The sequence below is a fragment of the Aphelocoma coerulescens genome, chromosome 1A, assembly GCF_041296385.1.
Source record: "Aphelocoma coerulescens isolate FSJ_1873_10779 chromosome 1A, UR_Acoe_1.0, whole genome shotgun sequence".
NCBI lineage: Eukaryota > Metazoa > Chordata > Aves > Passeriformes > Corvidae > Aphelocoma > Aphelocoma coerulescens.
The window spans coordinates 52,074,107-52,097,369 of NC_091014.1; the positions used below are offsets into that span (position 1 = coordinate 52,074,107).

General features: G+C 47.9%; 1 protein-coding gene across 2 annotated transcripts; it reads left to right on the forward strand.

Moving 5' to 3' along the window:
* The first annotated feature begins 3,838 nt into the window (after nt 1-3,838).
* Nucleotides 3,839-23,025, forward strand: NFAM1 (NFAT activating protein with ITAM motif 1). 2 transcript variants are annotated; one of them, XM_069002449.1, is made up of 6 exons: nt 3,839-4,128; nt 9,745-10,083; nt 11,128-11,237; nt 13,713-13,811; nt 18,383-18,469; nt 21,081-23,025. In XM_069002449.1, exons 2-6 carry the CDS (start codon nt 9,837-9,839, stop codon nt 21,138-21,140), a joined length of 603 nt encoding a protein of 200 aa, XP_068858550.1. In that variant the 5' UTR covers nt 3,839-4,128; nt 9,745-9,836; the 3' UTR covers nt 21,141-23,025. The 2 variants fall into 2 exon arrangements, with proteins under 2 accessions (XP_068858550.1, XP_068858558.1); XM_069002457.1 differs by lacking the exon at nt 3,839-4,128 and adding an exon at nt 7,303-7,676.
* The last annotated feature ends 238 nt before the right edge of the window (nt 23,026-23,263 follow it).

A 23,263-nucleotide genomic window follows, 5' to 3' on the forward strand; every position in this document is an offset into this window, starting at 1 on the left:
TCCAAGCAGGGTTAAGTAATACCTTGAAATATTAGTGGCTTGTCTATGTACTCCTCCATATATTCCACCTGCAATATAGGTGGAATCACTCAGCAAAGATTCTCTACTTTGGAGAAAGTCTTTGAGCTGGAGGTATGTATCTGCAAGCTGTTCTTTCCTGCTTGAGTCCTGTCTCCTCCAAACACCATTAGTGTTTGTGAGAAAAGCCTGGGGTTATCAGAATCAGACCACAGGCAAAATGGGTACAGGAAACACACATCCTTGTCTGCAGGTTGGTCCTGTGGGCTGGCACCACTCAAGAGAAGGAAAAAAGCTCCCTGGTATTTATTCAGCAGTATCCCTTTCCAGATCACTGCAGATCTCTGGAAATACTGGCGTAAGAGCCTGACAGCTCACCTTGGAGGCACAACCCCACAGCAGCTCTGAAACCCAGTGTGGACTTCCCAGGGAGGGGATTTCTAACAGGAGGGAAGTCCCAGGCAGCACTTCCACTTCTGCAGCTCTGCCAGCTTAGGGAGCAACTTGCTATGGGGAAGAGCTGTCGGTGAGCATGGGGATAGTAAAAACTCTACCGACACATCTTGTTCCTAATCTGCAGCACACCCTGCACTGCCATCCTTGTGGCCCTGATTCAGTGAATCCCTTGCATCTCTCTCAGCTTGGGGACATGCCTGTGCCTGTGTCAAGTATTGCAGTGCAGGACAGCATCTCTCCCAGGCTCCATGTCTCCCTGCCCTGCTCCACCTGCAAGTCCTGGGCAAGCCAGGAGGAGAGGCGATGCAGTTTGAACAGATGCAGCTGACTTGGAGGGGGACGGGTTACGTTTTTTTCTTGGACTGGGAGGAAGGGGTGGTTTGCTGAAATGGGTCTTTCTCTTCTCATCTCTCCTGAGCACCTTGGCAGAGCCTTGCTCTCAACTCAATGAAAGTAGGGCAGAGTCTAACCACATTTCAAGCTGTCTGCATTTTTGGATTCTCGGTAACTGTGATCTCTATCTGTTCCTAGAAAAGATTTAAACAACTTATAAACCACAGCTGGGCAGAGATAATAAAGGAAGCAGTACCGGGGTAGGGAAGGATCTTCCCAGAGTGTACAGAGTGAGGAGAGAGTGGTCTGCAGGAGAAACCATGGGCCCAGCTGTGGTAGAGGGTGGCTACTTGGGCTGTAGGGGGACACAGAGGGGCTGCCTCAGGGAAACCTCAGCAATATTAGTAGCTAGGTATAAAATAGGGTACATGTATACATGCATCTATCTATCTATCTATCTATCTATCTATCTATCTATCTATCTATCTATCTATCTCTATCTATTTATCTATATCTATCTATCTATCTCTAAAAAGAGCAAGTGGAGATACAGAAGAAGGGGTCTGAACTCCGCTATGGTGTCCATATAGTCTCACCTCCGTGCACTTTTCCCGCTGGGGTTTGTGTCTCCATGCAGACAGGATATGCTTCCTCTTGTACTCCAGGGATTTTTGCATCTCATCCCTGTGCGACCCACATCTATCATCACACAGTTTTCCAGGGAGAGGAGACCCCCTTCCATTGGAGGGGTTGGAGTGGGTTCAGGCTCAGTGCCTAACCTCCAGGCCCACAGAGAGGTTCACAAAACCCCTCCCAGGTCTCCCCGTGGCCTATGGCAGCCTTGGATGCTTCCAGTGCACTCAGCAGTGGTCTGTTAGGGTTTGAAAAACAAAACCCAATGATGTTTTCTCTTGCATTAGGCCAAAACTACAGATCCTTGTCCTGTAGTTCTATCAGCCAGGAATGTAGACAGCAGGTGGGAAATTCAGGGGTAGGGAGGAAAACAGAATGAAACACATTTCTGTATTGGCAAAAATCCTAGCAGAGATGTGGTTCTTCCAGTACATGCTTTTGCCAGGATCCTTTATTTAGTTTTCATAGCCAGAATAGGGCCTGGTGGCAAAAAGATGTTTTTCCACCCTAGGAGGGTGTGCTATTACAGCTGTATCAGCCTGCATATTCTCCACAGTCCACAATCAAAGCAAAGTTGAGGAATTAATAGAAAGAAAAAAACAACATATTCACTTGCCAATGAGATACTTAGCTACTTAATCCTTTCCCAGCTTTCCTCCTGGGAGCTGGCAGAAGCCTAGTGTACATGAGGAAGGCTGTGCCAATCTAAAGCAGCGTGTGACTGCACTCAAGTGTCCTCTGTGAGGGTCTGTGCTGGTTCCCAGGGTCATTGCAGGTGTGCTGCCGGTTCTACTTCCCAGTGTCCTGAGCTGAAAAAGGAAGCCATTAAAAGGAAAAGGAAATAAAAACCAAAACCCAGATAAAAGGGAGAGGAGGAGCAGGGAAGGGAATGAGGTAGTTTTGGTGAAAGGGAGTGCAGGGACTTCTTGAACAAGCTCAGGTGGGAGGAGCTTAGATTCAGAGTCAGCCATGGGGCAGGCCTGGGTACCTGGGGGCAGTCAGAAACTGTTGCCAGGCTGCAGGGAGCTGGAGTTGGCACAGCTGGCTGGCTCAAAGCAGGGCTGAGGCCCAAGCAGTTTTCCTGCACAGACAAGACCAGAAGGGCCATCTGGCAAGGCCGTTGCTGGCAGGGACCAGTCCTGTGGCTCCCTTGCAACTGCTGCCATCTTGTCCAACATGATCCTCCCTGTGTGTGCCCTGCACAGGACCCAGCACCTGCCAAACTTGCCTGCCTCCCACCCTTCACCCCCAACAGAGGGGATGCACAGTCCTTCGCTCAGGACAGTTTCAGGGCATGATGTGCACACCTCAAGGCATGGAGCTGGCGAGCAGGGCCTCAGGGGCTCTTGGTTTAGGAGAGCACTGCTGGCAGCATGCCCTGCTCCTGCCCAGCATCCCACCCCCAGCATTTTTGCTGCTAATGTGAGAAAGTTTGGGCTGGCCTGGTCATGGCATTGTGGGGCTGGTGACACATCCTGTGACCGTGGGAGGATTGTGTGCCTGTGACTCCCGCACTCATGGTCCCATGGGAGCTGTCGAGGAGTGTGAGTCTGTGGCTGTTTGTGGGGACACTCCTCAGAGCCTTCCCCGGCTGAGGCAACCACAGCCAGCTGAACACCATCACCAACACCTTGACTAGTGCAGCACCACTGGTCAGCGGCATGAAATAGGTACCTGGGCTCTGCTCGTGGTGGGAAGCATCCACACGTGGTGCCAAGAGGCCTCTGTAAGCTGAGAATTATCATTCGTAATAAAACTGTCCTCACTAGCACTGGCAGGAGTGGGGAGGCGGTGCCAGGGCTGGAGGCAATGCTGCCGGCAGCTCCCTGTGCTTTGCCCCCCGGCTGGGGGCTGCTGCCCCCCAAAAGGGCTCAGCAGAAGTGACCCGGCTGCCGCTGCCAGAGAGAGCTGCGACGGGAGTGTCCAGTGGTGGGGCAAGAGATGTATGTGGGGTGACTGGGCTGGGCTGCTGCGGGGAGAGTGACCTCTGGCAGCAGAGAGGGGCGACGAGAGCAGGACACAGTGGGGATGGGTTACACCCACGGCAGACAGGTTCATTCTCCTTTTCTACACGCCGTCTGCTGCTGCTGCTGCCTGACGGGCGAACTGCGGCTGCAGTATCTGCAGCTTGCCGAGTCAAAGTTGTTCCTCGAGCTGTTGATTACGGTTAATTAGCATTAATTTTGCCTTAAGTGGATCCTAGTCATGCTCGTTTTCTCCAGGGTCGCAGCTCCTCCGATCCCCCGGTGCCCTGGGCCCGTGGTGGGTGGGCGGGTGCGGGAAGAAGGGAGGGAGGGAGGGAAGGAGGGAGGGGGCGGCCGGGGCGGCGGCGCCATCTTGTGGGCGAGGGCGCGGGTCGGCGGGAGCGGCTGCCGTCCCTCCCCGCCCGCCCCGGCACCGCGGCATGGCCGGACCGGGGCTCGGTGTCCACGGCTCAGCGTCCCGCGGGGGCGGGCTGCCCGGAGGAAGATTTAAACCCCTGGATCAGGCGGACCTAACATGGCCTGCTCTGCCCTGGCCTCGCGTCAGCCCCAGGCCCGGCCAGGTGGATGTTCTTTTGGAAGGTGTCACCCTGAGTAGGCAAAGCTGTCCCGCCAGGCAAATTCCTGCTGGCCACAGCTTGCCACACAAGGAACCTATGAAGGACAACGGTTGGGAGCACCGCGAGGCTGAGGCACGGCCCTGAGAGTACGTCAGGCCTGTGGTGGTAACTTAGTCCCTGGGAATCTTTCCAGCAGGTGAATAGAGAAAAAGCAGGAGTGGGTGATTTCTGAGGCAGACTTGTTTTGCTGGTGAAAGGGAATTAGAGAAGTGTCCCCTCCCTTCCCCACGGTGATGTCAACACCTCTAATTTTCTGTTTTCCCATTAAGTCACTGATCATTCTCTTCCCTAGAGCAGTTCAATGGTTAGAAACGTAGCGAGGGCATTGGCAGCTTTCACTTTCAGCATCATCCAGCCCTGCTGAGAGGCACTCGACACACAACAGTGGTAAAAATGCTGGCAGAGGTACGGCCCTACTCACGCTTGCTCTGCTATCACTCCTGCCGCCAGACGGAGGGAAACTGTACTCCGTGGAGTCTGGGGTTAGAGGAGTCAAAGAGATTGTGAATCCTCAGAGGTGCACATGTTGCCGCTGGCTGGCTTTCCGGCGATGGGGGTTTGAGCTGGTCTCTGACAAGGCAGCAAATCCAGAGCTGCCGTGCTGGGGAATGCTCTGAAACGCTCTGTGCAATCAGGCTCGTTGAGTTGCTGCAGCTCTTCTGTGTGCCAAGTGGTGTTTCTCTTTTGGATGGTTGTGGTGTTAAATGCTTCAGCAATAAAAAGGCTTTGTTGTGGTCTCTGCAGCATTGCTTTTGCTTTGGCTAGCAGCAGCCTTTTTGTTTGAATTAGTGCTTTCCCTGGAGTTGGCTGTGGGGGCATGTGTGGGCTTGTGTGTGTGTGTGTGTGCCTTTACTTGTGGGTGTACATTGGATGCAGCTGTGAACAGGCACTTCTGGTAGGTGCAGCACTTGCCCAAACTCGTTGTTCGTGCATGCCAGAACAACATGCTTTTCCTCACCGTTGGGAGTGCTGGCCACTATTGTGCGCTTTTAAAAGTGCTTGAGTGAAATTAATAGCCGCTTTTCAGCTACAGACAGAAACTGGTTTGAATCTACCTCAATCCTGTATTTAATTTCAGGAAGTGTCAGCATTCGCTGCATCAAAGGAAGGACCAAGCCATACGGATCCTGGCCAGCCGGTGCTGTGGTGGGGTTACAACTGGCCAGGCAGTTCCCTCCTCATCATGCTGCAGGGACTGGCTCACATGCACCAATGTACTGTATAATGCATGAGTGAAGGTCGTACAATGACTTATTCCTTTGGAGCTTTGTAATTTATTTCCTTTGGCACAGGTATCCTGGTGAGTTCTACCCAAGTTTTGGGGCGATCAGCTCAGTCCTGCTACAGGCTGTTAATAGCAACTCCCCAGCTTTTCCTCATCTTCCTCCCATTTATGTCTCCAGGGTTAAAACTCAGTTCAGAATCCCCAGACCAAATTGAATTAGAATTTAACATTCAAAGATTCAGGCTCCCTTCAGGCTCTAAGGAACAGAATGTCATCCTGTCTCGCAGTTAATAGCTGCTGGGTAGTCGTTTCAAAGCCATTTCTTTTCAGTGAGCTCTACCATAGCAAATCCCAGCAGTGAATGTATTTCTGGCCTGGCTGTGCCTTTAATCCCACAGCTGAGTCTTATGTGTGATCTCTTTTGAAATGCTAGATTTTTTTTTTTTTTAATTCCAGACAGCGATATTTCTAGGACTTGGCATTTCGAGTGGCAACAGGGATGTTTATAGGAAGAGAACAGAAAGGACAGAAGGACGATGTTGACCTAGCAGCCCTACAAACCTACCGCACTTAATCCACTTATCACTCTGAATTCCTGAAGCAGATAAATGCTGATAACAGTTAAAACACATCACTGGCAGGAGCAGCATGTTCTGTCCTCTAGAAATACATCAATACTGGCAATTGCAAAGCTGTGTGCTACCATGGGGATGAGCATGATATAAGAGCCGAGGAAGCCCTCACTGTTCAGCAGAGTTTTTCCACAGGAGGGTAGTGAGCCTCTGCTCCCTTCTCCCTCCCTGCCCCAACTACCTTGAGATGTGGTTCAGACCTGAGAAATGCTTTCAAACGCTGTTGTGACCCCTGAGCCACAGCTGCCTGATCTGTGCCTCCAAATCTTAAATACCAAGTGGGCCCCAAGTGTCTTGTTAGTGCTTTTGATTGTCCTTGCTGCTCAGCATTAAGACCTGTGAGGAGTGATTTCTAGCTGAGACCAGCCCCGTGCAGCTCACATCAGCATGTCTTGGGGAGAGGAGTTGGTTTTGGGTAATCTGAGCTAAACCTTCCCTGGAGGAGTGCAGCTGCTGTACCAGCCTTGCAGAGCCACACAAAGCCACTTGCTCCTCTCCCCATCTGTCAGGGGTCTCAGCAAGGTACTGGAGCCATCCCTGGGCTCCGGGCTGCAGTGGCCACAGCTGCATGCCTCCCCCTGTGTCAAGACCCCTTCCTCCAGGAGCCTGTCCCAGGCTGAACAGGAGGAAAAATGCTGTAAACCAAAGGTTGTTTGGAGTAAACCTTGTTCCTCACAAAGTCTGGAGGGATAAAACAACTGATAGGGCTTTTGAATCCATGAAGCTTACAGGCTCATCTGCTGCCTTAGGTCTTTCCCCACATGGCCATGCCCCACCAGTCTCTGCAGCACAGCACCCCATGTGAGTGGGCACCCTTTAAGTTGCAGCAGAGTGCTTTCTTGTGGACAGTGCAGTTGTCTCACAAGAAGTGTGAAAGGAGGAAGCTGCCTAAGGAGAAGTGAAGACCTCTCAGCCACGGGTGTTTTTATGAGTCAGATGCTGCTCAGCTGTTGCATTGCAGATGTCTTAGCTCAAAAAACAAGCGTTCAATGAAAATCAAAGACTCTTCGTGAGTATAGGCGGTAGGAGCCTCCTACAAAACGTGGTTTTTGTTCTTCAAAGGACTCTCCTTAGATTTGCCTACAATAGATTACTTAAAGCTTGCCTGCATTGCAAAGCTGATTCAGAGCCAGCATGGTGTGGATCTGAAACAGCCCAGCTGTTCAGGGCGAATTCACTGTCTGGTTGTTCTCACTCTGTGAATACGAGTGGCTTCTTCTGAAGGGACCTAGTGGAGAAGTTGGCTGTGGAGGGACATGTTGTGGAGTCAGGGGTACAGTAGAGCCATTGCTCTGTACTGACTACTTATGGTTTTCTGTGCTGAAGGCAAAACAGGTGATCCCACACTTGAGTCTTCATGTCACTGTGGAAGGTGACAAAGTTTGCTTTAAATGCACGTGATATTTTACAGTCATCAGGAGGAAAAGCTGTGTGTTAAAGTGCTTGCAGTCTAATCTTTGGACACCCACTGGTAGGTCTAACACCATCATTGCAATACAGAGAAATGAACCCTGGTGTGGGGAGGAGTCTGACCAAAAAGCGGAAGAGCTTGGATCTGCCAGGAACTGCTTGCCAAATGCAGTGTGTGTACATCCCGCCTGTCCCTTTGCAAACAGGAGGGGATCAACCAGCTGCCTGGGCGTGAAAATACCTGACAAGCCCCCATCTTCTTTGCTTGGATCTTTGTGTCTGGTTGCTTTCTTACAGCCTTTGACCCCCATCATGGCCCCTAATCTAAAAGTCATCTTCCTGTTTCTTTGGTTGCTTCAGTGTGGAGGTAAACAAATATTTTCTTTTTAATTCCTTTTGTTTACTCTCGTGTTTTTTCATATTAGAGCATTTCCAGCTGCTATCTTTTGCTAATTTCTAGAGATCCCCTCTAGGAATTTGCACTCTGCTATTTCTGTCTTTTAAGCATTTCAAAGCTAAGAGAGTGACTCCTCAAGAAAGGGGGAATGTGGGAGAAAGGTTAGATAACCTAAATAAAATGGTTTGCCTTTTTCCTCGGTATGTTCTTCTCAAGCTAGTGGCTTCTGGGATAATGCAAGAAGATGGATCTTTCTCTCTTTTGTTACAGTACTGCTTAGCCGTGTCTTACATAGAAACTATATTCACATGTGTTCTGTTATGTAGAGATGAGGAGAAGGATGATGAATGATTTTGAAAAATATGACCCAGAATAAACCACTTGGGTTATCACTCCCACAGTGTCTGTAGGATTTTGTTACCCCCTTTCCATTATATTGTAACTAGTGTATACAGGACTAAGCATGTCCCTGAGACTGTACTGTATCTCAGTTGCTTTTACAGCCAAGAACCTTTATCTGATGTTGTAACCTAAGCTCTTCCTTACTGTCAGGCTGTTGTCCCTGGCTATGTGATCTGTAGAGAATTTTCCTTAACAGATGGTACTTCCCAACAGTTCTTTCTGGGCAGTGTCTGTGCCCTCTCTCCATTGTTGCCCCCCCACCACGCATCCTCAGTGCTCAGCATTCAGCAGCACTAAGTCTGAGTTGCCTTTCCCAATGCCAGCTCCTGCTGTGCTGAGGTGACACTGCTGTTGTGATGCAGCGTTAGTCCATGATGACAGGAAAGCAAGCCTGGCTGTGCTCTGGGACAGCTTTAATACCTTGTTATGAGCCTGTTCATAGATGCAGAACTCCAGGGAATCCCATCAAAAGCATGAATGGAAAAGCCTGCCCATCCCCTACTTTCTCTCTCTACCCTTTTTTCCCTCTTTTTTCATGTCTCTGAAAGAATCCTTTATTTTGTGAGAAGACTTGTGTGTAAGTTTCCAGTTCCCTTTCTCAAAGAGCCTCTTCTTAAGGTGCTTTATATGTGGTGTTAAATCAGCTGACAAACAAATAGATCTGGAGACTGCCTGATACTGAACCCAGATTTGGCTGGGAAGCCAAAGAAGTCCTGTACCCCAGTCTCCTTATTAGCCTGTGGCTCACTCTTAGGTTTTTTCCCTTTTTATTGAACAAAAGAGGGAGTGAACTGTGGTGTGGTTCCCCATCTTATTCGTCCTCTCTTTTAACTTCTGACATCATTGTCTACTGAGTTACAGTGACAGTTCACTTTAAACTACCTTGTATGTACTAGGAGGAAGCACATGAAGGGCATGCTCTCTCATCTCTGCCTAAGATACTGTCATGTATAAATAGTTAAGATCTGCAGTCATCTGCAGATAGTTCCCGTATCTAGCATTGAGGCTTGCACTTTGGTCCCATTTTAGAGCAGCAAAGGTTTGGAGTGATGAAGTTGTGGCCTATTTCTCATGGCCCTGGTGCTGGCCCCTATACGGAACATGCAATTTCCTTCCTCACTTGCCTTTCAGAAATACACAGTCCCACTGATAACACCTGCTTGCATACAACACCTTCACTGCCACAGAGCCATCACACAGCCACGCATGGATTCCCAAGTAGGGTTTATACCTTGGCAGTTTCAGGAGATGTCCGGCTAGCATTTATCTTGGAAAATCACTTTCTATTTGCCTTCTGTAAATACGTTCATACACCACTGCAAAATCAGTTCACTTCCTGCTTCATTTCCTGTCTTTCTGCGTGCTGGCGTTGTATGGAGGGACTCACAAGAGAAAAGGGGAAGCCTGTGAATGCAGCAGGCTATCATGGATCAGACAGCAATTACCCAAGAGATGTGGCAGATCACACAGGACACGTGCTCTGAATCACTCAGCTTCTGACAAGGGCCAACACTGTATGCTACGGGCGTGCTTCGTGGTGTATGGTTATTTTCAGTGTGATCCTGTCTTTGGGACAGCCGTCCTCGCCTCACTGAAAGTGAGGTTAGGTGACTGCTAACAATTATTACCCTTACAGGGGGAAATGTCGATGTACAGCAGAAACCTCCAATCCAGGTTGCCCTGCTCAAGGAAGGAATATCCATCCCCTGCAAAGTCATCTTCCCTTACATGCCGAAATACACCAAATTTTCAATCTTCTATTACTGGATTAATTCACTGGATCAGAAGACATCTATCTATAGTAGGCAGGAAAATGTAGCCATTCCTTCTGGAGAAGAAAATAAGACTGCTGCCTTATCTTACGACTACAGAATCATGCCGCTTGAAAACACCTCTTCCACTGGCACGTACTACTGCGAGGTCAAATGGAATGATATCCAAAAAATGGGAAAGGGAGTGTTTGTCCTTGCTAGAGGTAAGTGACCAACCAGAAAAGAAGGGCAGGAGGTTAAAAATCAGCTGGATCTGGCTGTGCAAACCTGATCTTTGCTCTTCTTTTTCTACCCAAACATGCTATGAAGTCAGGTACGAATAATGCTTTATGCCCAATACCCACTGCCATCAGGGTTGAATGCACTTGGCACAGGTGACCTGTGCTGCTGTTCCCAATGCACAGATGGGGACCTGAAGATGCAGTAATTTATATCTGCCCTTCCACAGCCTCCTGGGAGTCAGGATCTATCCAGGGAGCCTGGGCACTGGTCAGATGGTGCTTTTAGGTGTCAGTGTTCAGGAGACAGTGCAGTTTGTCCTTCAGCAGTGTGACAGAGGCAGCTGATAAGGTCAGTCATTAGGGTGCTTGCTCTAATCATGTGTACAGGTTCAGCCTGCTCAGTTTTAGGGTCTCACGAACAGGTTATGCACTCACTGACATGCCTCCCTCTTTTCCATTTGGTACAAGGAGTTGGTTGGTCTGTTAATGAGCACACTGGAAAGCAAGGGAAAGCTTGATGCAACATAAGAGGAATGTTAAAGGAAAGTGATAAGGATGTGCATGCTGCTGACTGGCTGGATGTGCATTACTGACTGTTGGATATGAAGGACTTGTTAATGTAAATGCAAAGAGGTGTGACGAAGTAGCTTTGCTGTACTGGTCAGAGGATGCCTATAGTACCCACCCTCTCAGTTCGTGTGGCCTGTGTGCTTTCTACCATCTTTCTGCTCCTATCACAAAAGACCTTTGCCAGCCTCTATCTACCAAATTTCTTGGCTCTCATAGTTATGTCACCTTCCTTTGTGAAGTGGAGCTGCTTATACCCTGTGCCTTCTGTGTGATTTTGCAGCTGCACCCTGCTCTCTGTTCAATCGGAGTACGTTTTGAAGGGTGTGTGCGTTTCTGCCACCATATTCTGTGTTCCTGTATTTTTGTTTTTTCAAGGCTCTTTCTTTCCAGGGTTAAAAATACAGCAGGGTTGTAACTTCCACTCACACTGTGAACCTTTTGCCTTCTTTCTTACAGATACAGGGTACATAAATACCTCTTATGGATGGGAAATCCTTGTTACCCTTACTGTTCTTCTTGCTGTATTGAGCATCACCGCAACAGCTCTGCTTCTGTGGAAAAGAAAGGCAAGTAATAACCAAATGAAAAGCAACACCTGACCCATTCTAGGAATTAATTCCATTTGCTTCTAACTTGGCTGAATTGGAAGTCCCCGTGCCGAAATTTTCCATGCTGGGTATCTGATCCAGTTTATTTTCTTAAGTTCAGTTTTTCTGAGAAGAAAAGATTACAGGAAAGACTAAAACGAGTAAGTGATTTGTCCATTAAAGAAATTCTGGTAATCATTTTGACTACAGCATGCTCTGCTTTAGAGCAAGGATTTGACACAGGGCAAGAAGTCACACTAGCGGTGTGCTGGCCCTGAGAATATTCAAGGAGATGTGGCCTTGTGATGGGATTTTAGAGAATTGCCATTTGTGCATACTCAGTCACAGCTTCTGTCAATTTACCAGTTCAGCTGTCTAAAACCCCTGTGAAGGGGCCAGTTAGACAAGTAACGTCCTGTGCACCCAAGCAAGTCTGTTACAAGCCTGATGGCAGGACTTTCCCAATTTCTAATCCTCTTTCAAGATGGAGGTTACTCTGTTTCAGAGTTACTCTGTTTCAGCTGCACTCCTGAGCTCAGGCACCATAGAAGAAAAAATCTGCAGTGTGATGGGGATGGGGGCCAAAGCCTTGGGCATCTGTTTGACAGAGAAAACGTTAAGAGACAGAGTGAGAGGGGAAGGTCAGGACAAGGATCTCAAGGAAGCCTGTGTGGAAATTACAAATAACTGGGGGAAAAAAGAAGAGGGAGGGAGAAAGATCGGACTATACAATCTCCAGGGACACCTTCCATCAGCAGTGATTCTGTGAGGCTGGAAGAATAAGCCTCGGGGGAAACTGGGACTGGAATCTGGAGTGAGAAAACACTAGGAGGATCTTAAGACTGGATTGACAGAGCCCCTTGGGTGAGCAGACTAGTGTCCCAGGTTGGGACCAGCTGGGTAAGGAAGTGCAAGCTGGGAAGCTGAGGGCAAAGAGGGTGCCAGGAGTTGGGGAAGAAAGGATTTGGAGAGTGGGAGAAGAAAAGCCAAAAGCAGAACTGGAAGATCTGGATGAGATAGGCCCTGTGGAAAAACCTCTGGAGTCATGATACTGGAATCCCTCTTGTTTGGCAAATTCTACTGCTTCTAGTACTGCCACCCTCAGGTGTTCAACTAGCATCATCTGCATTCTTCCAGAGATCTCAAGTCTGGCTTAATAATAGCCTTACGTCTTTTAGAATGGAATTTGGGATTGTTGTTTTCTAGGTAGAGTACACCCCGTAACTCCAAGCTGCTCTCTGCCACCACAACAGCAGACTCTCTGCATTCATTTTTATGTGGAGGCTGTGCTGTGTGTACAGTCCTTCAGCTCCAAGGAGCATCAGGCTTCAGCACACACAGAGATCATGAGGTTGAAAACAGAATGGCAGCAGTTGGCAGCCTAGCTAATCTCACGAGACTTACCTTGCAGGCAGTCTGATGCAGGGGAAGGAGTGTAAGAGGCAAAGGGAGTTAGCTGGAGACAGGCCCCCATCTCTGTTTGCCTAGACAGTGTCTCTGTGGGGATGAGGAGGGGAGGCACTGTCACGACTCACCAACTGGCATCTCTAGGTTTTGAGGTGGGCCAGCAAATCTCAGACTTACGGCCTCTCCTTGGGGTCTGAAGAGATTGTGCAGTCATTACATTTGCCCTCCTGCAGAACACAGCCCATATTTCTCACCACAGCTTGCTCAGACCTGCTGGTTTAAAAATGTTTATCTTTAAGAGAAGCTATTTAGCATCCTCCTTAGTTACTAATGGACTGGAAAGCAGTTTGTCGTATTCATGTGATGTGAATATAATCATCCCACTTCTTTCTGAATTAGAACAGAGATACTTAGCAAAGCCTTCTGCCTTTTCTGCCTCTTCTCTTGCTTGCTGAGCAGGGCTAACCCTTCTCTGTGTGTGAATGGAATGTGTTCAAGGAGAACTCATCTGATGCAAGAAACATTTCAGATGCAGGGACCTTCTTCCTTCAGCTCCATGCTGGACTTGTGCATTAATATATCACTGACTATATGTCACCATTAATGATTATCGGGTGCTCTTCTGTAGACTCTGTGTATTAGGAAAAGCTTCCTTACCAAATGCTGATAAAAGTAATTGCATTTTGCCTCTCTGAAATTCCTCTCTGCCCAAGGCCCTGCTTCACTCCCTGTCCCATAGAATTGTTCTATGCTGTTAAATACTTAAACCCTTCCAGTAAGGTTTCAATGGTGAAAGTGCTTTATATGTACACACAGAGCCCAGTTCTCCTTTCCACTGCTCCAGTGTAAGTCACTGGACTCTACACTTAACCCTGTGGTGAGGAAAGCAACCAGCACCTGTTGTGCAGACACTCCCAGCACTCTTTCCTGTGGAAGCATTCAGGAGGTGTGCAAACAGCTGGCTTTGATATGACATTGGTGTTCATTTTAGCTTTGGGGAGATGTGGTTTTCTCCAAATGTGTTACTTGGTGTCTTGTCCTGTGCAGGTGTTGTGCCCTAGAAGGAACCAGTCAAATATCCTGAGACAGAAGGTGGAAACGCAGCTCCCTTCAGCCAGTCCACCATCACCACCTCCTGTTTATGATGTGAGTACCAGGATCACCCTTCATCCCTTCTGTCCACATCGTGGTACAACCCTTCCTTTCCCTGCCATGGTACAGGCAATGCCAGTATTATGATGTGAAACATAAGCAATACCCTCATACCATCCTGGTCTTAGTGACCTGGCCCTGCTTATCTTCTCTCAGGACTGGGTGTGTCTCCATTCCGGTCCTAGTCATGGCCTCCCCAGTGCCTGGGCCTTGCCTCATGCCCTGCTGAGCAGCAGCCTTCCCTCTGCCAGCAGCACAAAGCATCAAGTGTGAGGCCAGAGAGGGGTCCTAGTGGAAGAGGTAGAAGGGTCTCCGAAAGTCGAGAAGGAGAGGGACTCTTCAGCCCCACTTTGTACTGCAGAGTGTCTCAAGGACATGCCCTTCCCAACTGGAGAATGATGGCTCAGGAAAGGGGCAGAGAGACCTGCTCCCCTGAACAACACCCAGCTGTTTTGAGTTTCTGCTGTGGCACCTTCACTGGTGCCTGTGTCACAGACCACTGCAGTCCTGAGCAGGCACACTAGCTAGCAGGAGGAAATGGGCAAGAAGAAAGTAAAGGGAGTTTCTTTTTTTAAGCATTTCCCTTTTCATTGCATAGGAACTCCTTTTCCATTTCCCAAACTGAGGAATGGCTAACTGCTCCCACTCCTCGAGCCCAGTAGCTGCAGTGTCATAGGTAGTAGGATTGAAAATGGCTCCCCTGAAATGTCAGGCCTAGACCTCAGCTACCTCAAGTAACCATTAGTCCTAATCCCATTTATAACCTGTCCAGCTCCATTTTAAATGGATTCCTTTTTCTCCTTTTACTCCCATGGGATGGCTGCTCCACTAAGAAGGGAAGGGTTTTTTTGGTTTGGTTTTTTTTTTTTTTTTTTTTTTTTTTTTTTGCTTGTGATCTGTAGGACCAACAAGGAAGAATAAAATGAAAGTGAGTAGAGAAGGATGTTGCCTGAATATTAGGAAACCTTTCTGTCTGTGAGGTCTATAAGGGCTGGAAAAGTCTCTCCAAGGAAAACCTGTGAGCTCTGCTGCATTAATCATTTAAACTAAACAAAGCAAAGCTCTGGAGAATGTACTACAGAGAGGAGGAAAGCTCTGCCAGGGAGGCAGGAGACCTGATCAGGGGCAGTTATCTACAAGAGGATGGGCCTGCCCCTTCTCATTCTCACTGTGGGGGGGTGAGGGGGCACCATTTTGTGGCCCTTTAATTTTTGGACTAGCAGTTCAAAAGATGGTATTGTATGTGATATGTTTGTTCTGGGCAAAAGGCAATGCTTTGGGTAAAGGAGGTTGCAGGTTATAAACCTTTTCATTTGTATCAAGTAATTTCTTTTTAATTCAGGCTTATAAAAATCCGAATGGGTAGTTTCCTGCTGAAGTGGATGATTTCTGCAAGGAGACAAAAAAAAATCAAATCCATTTCTCGCTCAGTCGGCCTCGTCATGCATCCTTAGCTCCATCTTAATTACATGTTTCATCATGTTGTTCTGTTCAGGCTCCACTAAGGCTAATATAGCAAGCCAGCAGAGCCAGCCTTAGGCACAGGCAATCCCAGGAGCTGGCTGGGCCCCTGTGCTTGCAGGAGCCCTATGGACCTGGCCCAGCCAGCCTTCCTGCGAAGCCTGTTAACCACACACCAGCTGTGCAGGGCTCCTGGCCAGGCCAGTGTGTGGGGCAGGTGGCTTGGCCCTCTTTGGCAGGGCTACAAGCAGCCTGGGACCATCTCCTGCACGCTGGGGGGTATGAGTCTGCCCACTGCAGTTTCCTCTATTGAGGAGCAGCTGCTGCAGTGGGAGGGGGGACTCAAAGCAGCAACTCCTGCTCCAGACAAGGCACATGGTGAGAGCAGGGCTGTGAGAGCAGTGAGCACAGCCCTGCAAGGCATAATGGGCAGGGGGGGAAAAAGGGTGAGAGCCCTGGCATGGAAACCTGCATTGGATGGGCCCTCAGGACAGGCAAAGGGAATAGAAAACTGACAAACCTGATTTCCTTAGAATGATAACTCTGGTGCCCCACTGCTGAATTTTACTGGGGCTCTGCATGGTCTAAACCCAGCCCTGCAAACTGAAACTAGGTGAGTTGTGAAAATCTACTGGTGGGTGTTGAACTCAGTGCTTAATTCATGGGAAGGGAAAAAATCTGTGCTCAGCATTGGGGTAATCTAAGGCAAGGAAAAAAAGGAAGAACAAGTGAGAAGTAACTCCCAGTGATGAGATAAAGGAGGTCAGAGATCAGGGGACTGGACAGGAGGCCAGCACATGCCAGCTATGCTATCTGTGTGGGAAAGCAAGAGGCTGGAGTCTGGAGAAAAATCAGGTCAGGAAACCACAGTGTCCTTGCAGGCCTGAAGCTGGGAGCAGAAGCAAGAGGAGGCAGCACTGGACATCAAAGTGACAGATGCTGTTGGAACTGCCTGGCACAGCTCATTAAATACTCTGTGTTATCCCACATGGTAGCTAGGCTCATCCCTGGTGTGGGAAGGGTCCTAACACACCTTCTGCAAAGCTGTCCTGCTGAACATTCCTGAGAGAAAATACCTTCCCCAGTGGCTCTTCCAGGTGCCACTATTTACGTTGTGGTCCCTGGGGGTGGCTGTATGCAGTGAAAAGCATACAACGTAGCAAAAGGCCTGATAATAAGGGGGCAGCTTATTACAAATGCACTTTCTATATAGTGCCTTCCTTGACCTCCTTGACCTCTCTGTCCTCCTGCAGCCGTAGAGTAGCTCTACCTTACTGCACTGCCCAGAACCAAACCTGTATATCCTCTGACTTCCAGCTTAGCTGCTTAGTTAATGAGCAGCTTGGAAATAACAATCTGAGGGACTTGCTTCATCTGCTTTACACTTCAAACAAGCTTTTTTGAGCAGCAAACAGAACTCCTGCAGTGCAGCTGCAGTCAGGTTCCAGAGCACGGGAGCTTTTCCAGGTGTGAGGGAGACAGGAGGCTGCTCAGGGATAGGAAAGCATCTGTCAGCAGGGAGGAGAGTGGCCTGTGTGCCTCCACTGTAACACTCGCAGGTGATCGGTGACCAAGTAAAAGTAATTAACTTGCAAATGGTGGTTGGAGACACCAGCTCTCCAACTGGCTGAAAAGGACCAGCATTGTTAACAGCCTCCATGGGAAGAAGGCTTATGGAGGGAAAGGAATCTTTTTTGCGGGATTAAACACCTCCTTGCTTGCAAGTGGCTTCAGACTGGAGTAGAGAAAGAGGCTGCCTGTCCTGCCAAGGGGACATGGAGCCAGGCTTCTGGAAACTCAGCATGCAAGATGTGATGCTCACAGTGAGGACCTCAAAGAGAATTGAAAATGAGGAGGGGAAATAGAATTTTCTGTGTGCATATGTGCGCATGCAAATAGTGGGGATGTCTGAGTAGGCAAACCAGGTTTTTGGGAGCAGGAAGCAGACAGATGAGTAGCAGTGGGAATGTGAGAGCCGTGTGGTGCCCCATTCACTGTGGCAAACTCATGTCTGACTGCCTGTTTATTCCAAGGCCCACTCCCCAATGCTGCTTCTCTACCCTCTGGTCCTGTTCAAAGCACTGTCCTGCTGGCCACAATCCTTAAAGATGCTGAGTGTTTGCAACTCCGGATGAAACAATGAGGGTTCAAGTGATTGGCAGCCCCCAATGAAGCCTCCATGTTTTGCTCATCCTTCTCACTGCATTACAGGGCAGCTTGCTCTCGCTACTAATACCATCTGCCCCTCTTGCAGCCGGAGCTCCTCCCATCTTCCTGTTGCCAGAGAAACAGCCACCTTGGCAACCTGCTGTCATCCTTGAAACACACATGGAAAAGTCCTCCTGATTGTTATGTTTGATCCTTCAGGCAGATCTGGAATATCACTCAAACTGACATGCATCTCCTGTGACACAATTACCTGGGGGACAATGGGTGCATATGCATGCAGGGCGTGTGTGTTTGTGTAGCTGTGTGGGACCATGGTAATGTTTGAGGGCCTGGGAGCATATGGATTCCTTTTATTATTCTTTGCTCACTCAAAGAAGAAAGGAGAGTTCTGGCTTGGGAAAAAAACCCCAACAGACAATAAACAGAAATGGTGTTCATTTTCAACAGCGTCTGTGCTTCAGGACCCCCAGCCTCTCCTGTTTTCTCACCATGCATCCCCAAAATAATCATGAACAAGAGCTTGTGGTTGTCAGGCACCTAAACAGGCTTGGGCTATGCAGAACACTGCCCCTTACCTGTGGTCCCCCTGGTGCACAACATTGTTCCATGTGGCAAAGGAGTCTTTATTCTGCATTCTAGAACAATTTTGGGGCAGAGGGAGGCAGGGGCATTGGCATTCTTCTCCATTGCCTTACACAGGGTAGGTAACATTAAAGCCTGTCTCTGTAAGTCTGAAAAAAGATGATGCAGCTGCACTCTAGGGATTTCAGGGGAAAAGGATTTTCTGTTTGCTCAGGAACTTCAAAATTTTGGAGATGTCAGGGATTCCTAAAAAACATCAGGCATGAGATGGGGGGACGACCCAGTGGGTAATTAGTTGACTTAAACCAAAGTGTTTTATTTGACCCCTACTTTCTTCTCTCTTCTTTGTGCAGAGCCTGGATGTGCAGCAAGTTGATGTCTATTCTAGCCTTGAGAACAACACAAACAACCCATCACACAGAAAGAATCCTCCAGGGAAGGTAAGGGCCAGGGCTGTGTTTTTGGAAAGTTCCTATATGCCCTGGGCACAGGGGAAAAGAAACCCCACACAATCCCATGACCTAGCAGGCAGTAAGTGTGTCTCCAGTCCCACCAAAAGGGGAAAACGGAACGTGGCATGCACTCACCAGCTGGGCTGCACATGTAGCCTATCTTCCCTCTTCCAGCAGCACCCTGGCTCCTGCAGCTCTACTGGTTCTGGCACTCATGGTTTTGTGCAGATGCTTTGCTGCATGACATATGCTGAAAGGCATTGAGGGGTTTGGGATCACTGCTCCCTCTGAACAAGACGGGCATTCATGAAGAATTGGGCAGGTGCTGGTCCCATTATTGGCCTTGCCAGATTATTTAGGTAGCTGAGACATCCTCTGGGCTGAAGGAATCTGTGCACCAGCAGCAGATCCTGAACCCAACTTTCCTCTCACCAGCATTAAGAACCTGAGAGTCATTTCATGGTAGCAGAAGCTAAGATGGTTTGAGCAGAGGCTGGGCTTATACAATCTCTGCTGTCAGCTCTCGTGCTCAGAAAAGGCAGTGTGGGTATGTTTTGGACTTGGATCTTCTTGTTGAGCTGAGAATTGTGAGTGAGAGACAAGGAACTAAATTCACTAACAGTGAAAATAGAGGCAGCTAGGAATATGCAGGTGTAAATTGATTGTGGGGGCCACATGAAGCAGATCAGAGGCCCACACAGCCTTCTACCCTGCCTTTGGCAGGCATCAGCTGTTTCATATGGACAAAACTTGCATCAGGCACCCCAGGGAACATTTCCTTCCTGTCCTCAGAACTTAATTTTTCTTTTCTTCTCCAGACCTTTTATCTGCTTAAAAAGTATATTCTCTTCCAATGCTAGAAAATGTTCCTGAAAAATGTCTGCTGCTTCCTCCCACTAATGTTGTATTGGAAAGAGCTCCCCTGGTTGCACCATCCCTCTCTTTCATGAAGGACAGTATTTTCCAGTGTCCGTGACATTTTCACAACTCCCACCTTTTAGGAAAAGATGGTCTAAAATAATGCAACCTCCTTTGTGTCAGAGCTACTTGCCACATGGTCTGGTCCCATGGCCACTGGCCTCCTGCAGTTACTGCTGTGGCACCACCATGGTGGTGGTAGCAAAAGCAGTGGCAGGTCCCTGACTACTGAGGGGAAGGATGGGTTGTTCTATATAGGCTTGTCTTATACGATGCACAGGAAGAGACAGCATTCCCTGCATTTGTGTTTTGCTGCATTTTGAATTAGTTGGATAGGGTCCTTCTTTCTGATCCTGTTTATTCTTCTGTATACCTTTACCAGCTGCCCCCTTTGAAATTACTCAGTCTGGATGGTAAGATGAAGTATGTGTGGGGTTTTTCCCTACCAGGGAGCTGTCTGGGCTGTGCTGAGTTGCTTGTGTGTGGCCCACACTATTCAGCTGCTGCTTGGAGGGACAGAGGGTCTGTACAACAGAGCAGCAACAAAGCAACAGCAGAGGAGCATCTGTGTGTGAATGGGTCTGGTGCTGGCAGTCTCGGCCAGGGTGGGGTAAAGGTCAAAGCAGAGATGGGAGAAAGAGAGGAGAAGAAAGCAAAGAGGGGATGGGATGAACTCTCACACTGAGAGCAGACAACTCCAAGTGTCCTCAGTTCTTGTGTTGGTCTGAAGGAAGGGAAGTGTGAGTGGCAGGATCCCATGAGCTCAGCACTGGAGAATTTGCACTATCCACTATGGTTGCAAGCACCTTGATCAGCTTCCCTCAGTCATCCTGGGCTGTGACCACCTGACACACTTGTGCTCCAGCTGTCTTTGCCAGAATATAAGAGGAAATTTTCCCTAAGAGTGAGACTTGTGGGTCAGTGGGTTTGGCCTGTGAGTGGGAGCTGAGATTGCTGAAGCATGGCTGACACTGCTTCAGAGGGCCCAGCCCAACCCTTGCTGCGGGATGCTGTGCCTAGAGGGGGAGCTGTAAAGGGAAGCAGGGCAGAAAGCCTTTGGAAAGAGCATTTGCATGCTGTCACTTTGGACTGTTGGCCCGTTTGGATAGCAAGGGGTTAATCCTGCATGCTTTGGAGGTGCCTCCACTCAGCACTTTTGTAGTGTTTCCCTTTGGTGATGGCAACAGAGAAAATGCTAGTGTAGGTAGGGCTTAGTTCAGCCGGTGGCATTTCAGCTGCTTGCTATGTAACCTTGCTTACAGCAGGCCTGTGCCACACAGCACTTAAAATATCAGTCTGTCAGCGCCTTGTCTACACAAGGAACGGTCGTGAGGAATAGACTCAACTGTTGAAGAAACAGGATTGAGGAGGTCAGGGAATTCCTCCTTCACAGAATCCAAAGTGATTTATTTTCTTACTGAGTCCAATTTTCCCTCCCCTCCCTGTCTGACAGTTTTTTTGGGGAAGAGTGACTAGTAAAGGAGGCATCTTTATCCCTTGGGCTGGATTAGTCACGTTCGTCTCTGGTGGAGCAACATTTCTCACTGTAGTGACTTCTGTTTCAGCAGATCACTTATAGCCATTTCTAACAGAACAAACGTCAGTGTCTGCTTATTAAGAACTAATTAATCATCTTTTGAATAATTTTCCTCCTTTTTTTTTTCTTTTCATCATTCTGCAGACACCTAAGAAGCAAGAAACTCTAGAAGAATCCTCTGATACATTGTATGAGAATATCTAACAGGAAAGATATCTGACCCTATGTGGACCAGACATCTTTCTGTATGGCAGAGCTACTCTCTTACATCCCAGATGAGATGCAGATACATGCAGAGATCCACAGTGACTTCAGAGCACAACCACGAGGGAATTGTGAACCCCTGGCTCCTTCTAAACTGCCCTTCATTAACAACAGAATGTATCTGTTAAAATCCCTCGGGGCTCAGTCTGCATTGATGCAGCAAAGCTATTTTGCAGCAAAGCTGTTTGATGCAAAAGAAAAGCTGCTTTTGTCAAGCACTTATCTTGGGAATGGGCAATCTGTGAAGGTTTCCCTCACCTGTCCCGGCTGAAATACTTAACTCTCGATCCTCTTCAAGTGGTAGGACAATCCAGAGACCTTTCTGCTTGCTGACTTGATGTTCCAATCCTGACCTGCAGCCGTCCATCTGATCCTGTGCTTGTGGCTTTGCCAAAATGGCCATCAGGACTTCATGCATAGTTTAGATCCAAGCATCCACCTGTCTATTTTCTCTTTCTCAGGAACGCCACCGCAAGCACGCTTTCTCATAATCTGCTAATCCCATCAAGTAGTCACAGATGCCTGCTGTGACCTTACTCGGGCGAACCAAGTCAGTACCTCCAAGTAAATGCTTCCCCTTCAGCAATATCAGCAGTACACGGTGAGGACTGGATGCACTGACAGAAATAAAGGCGGAGAAGAGGAACACAGAGAAAATATCCCTTTCTGACAACATGTCTCAGTGACAGTGCCCATTCCAGAACAAGAAAGAGGAACGAGGAGGTGGGAATGTGAGGAAACTCCCTTGCTAGGGCTTCCTAAGCCAGGCGAGTCCGCAGCCAGGTTCCAGCCCACAGAAGTCCAAGTGGAGCTCCGCAGTTTCCTTTTCTTGGCAATGGCCGTTGTTATCACTTGGGATTTCGAACCTCTGTGAGAGCAGGCATGGTACCTCTGCCCCACCAAAACCAGTAGGTTTGCCTTTGTTTCAGCTGGCCGCTCTTTTTACTCCCCCGCCGTATATTATTGGCCAGGGAGACCAGTTCTGAAACTTAGAATGACTGGAGGAAAGGAGGAGGGAGGCCTTAGAAGTGAACTTTCTATCCAAATTCTTTCTCCCCTGTCAGCTGGAACTTGCCTACCATTTGTGCTGATGCATATTCTGGTTCTGGTAGGGAAGAAGTTACATTAAATATCCGTATAACACGATCAAACCAGTGGATCAAAAAGCTGAGGCTGTTTTATCTCATTTTAAAAAACAACGACGAAATAACAACCAAACAAAACCAACCCAAAACAAGAATATGCAGCATAACTTGAGAGGAATTGTAGAAACCTCTTTAAAGAAGAAGATCAAATTAAAATTGAGCTCCAGGGTCATAGGACCCTCTCTAGCTGAAGAAAATGTTGCTACGTATCAGAGATAGAGGCTATGGAAAATGTCTCCGGGGCCTCCAACCTTCCTATACTATGTTTAAAGAGATAATCCGCTTATTGCTTTGCTCTTTTTATTAGAAGAGATTTCAAACATGCAATTTGGACTTTCTTTAACCACAGAAAAATGCTCTTTCTCTTCCCAGTGCTGAGAAATTCACTTCAGAAAAAGCAATGAATGGACAGCATGGCTTATTAGACCCATTTATAATTTGTTAAGTGATCGCAACAATTATAAATATTTTTGACGCAAAAATTTTTGGATTTTACTAATATGACCAGGAAACATTTGTGTTCACAGAAGACTTTACAGAGGATTGTAGAGGTTTAACAATTCCTTTCCTTAGCAAATTTGAAGAAATGATGAGATGAATTATAAATATGTTGCAGTATGGCAATAAAATATTCAGCAGATGCTGGTGGATTAGATGAAAAGTAAAAACTTTCAAAATAATGATGCTTAGGTTTTGTGTTTTGTTTTTTAAATTTTATAAATGCTAAAAATACTGGGTGCTACTGGAAATTTCCTGGCAAGGATCTCTCTTTGCAGTGAGTTGATTTGTCTTGTGTTTCTGTTACCTTTTTAAGTAGTATGTTTCTTACATTTATGCCTGAACAATTCTATATATTAAATAGCTGAAGCTGTTTAAAATAAAACATGAGAGAAAGAACAGTATTTGGAATGGAAAATG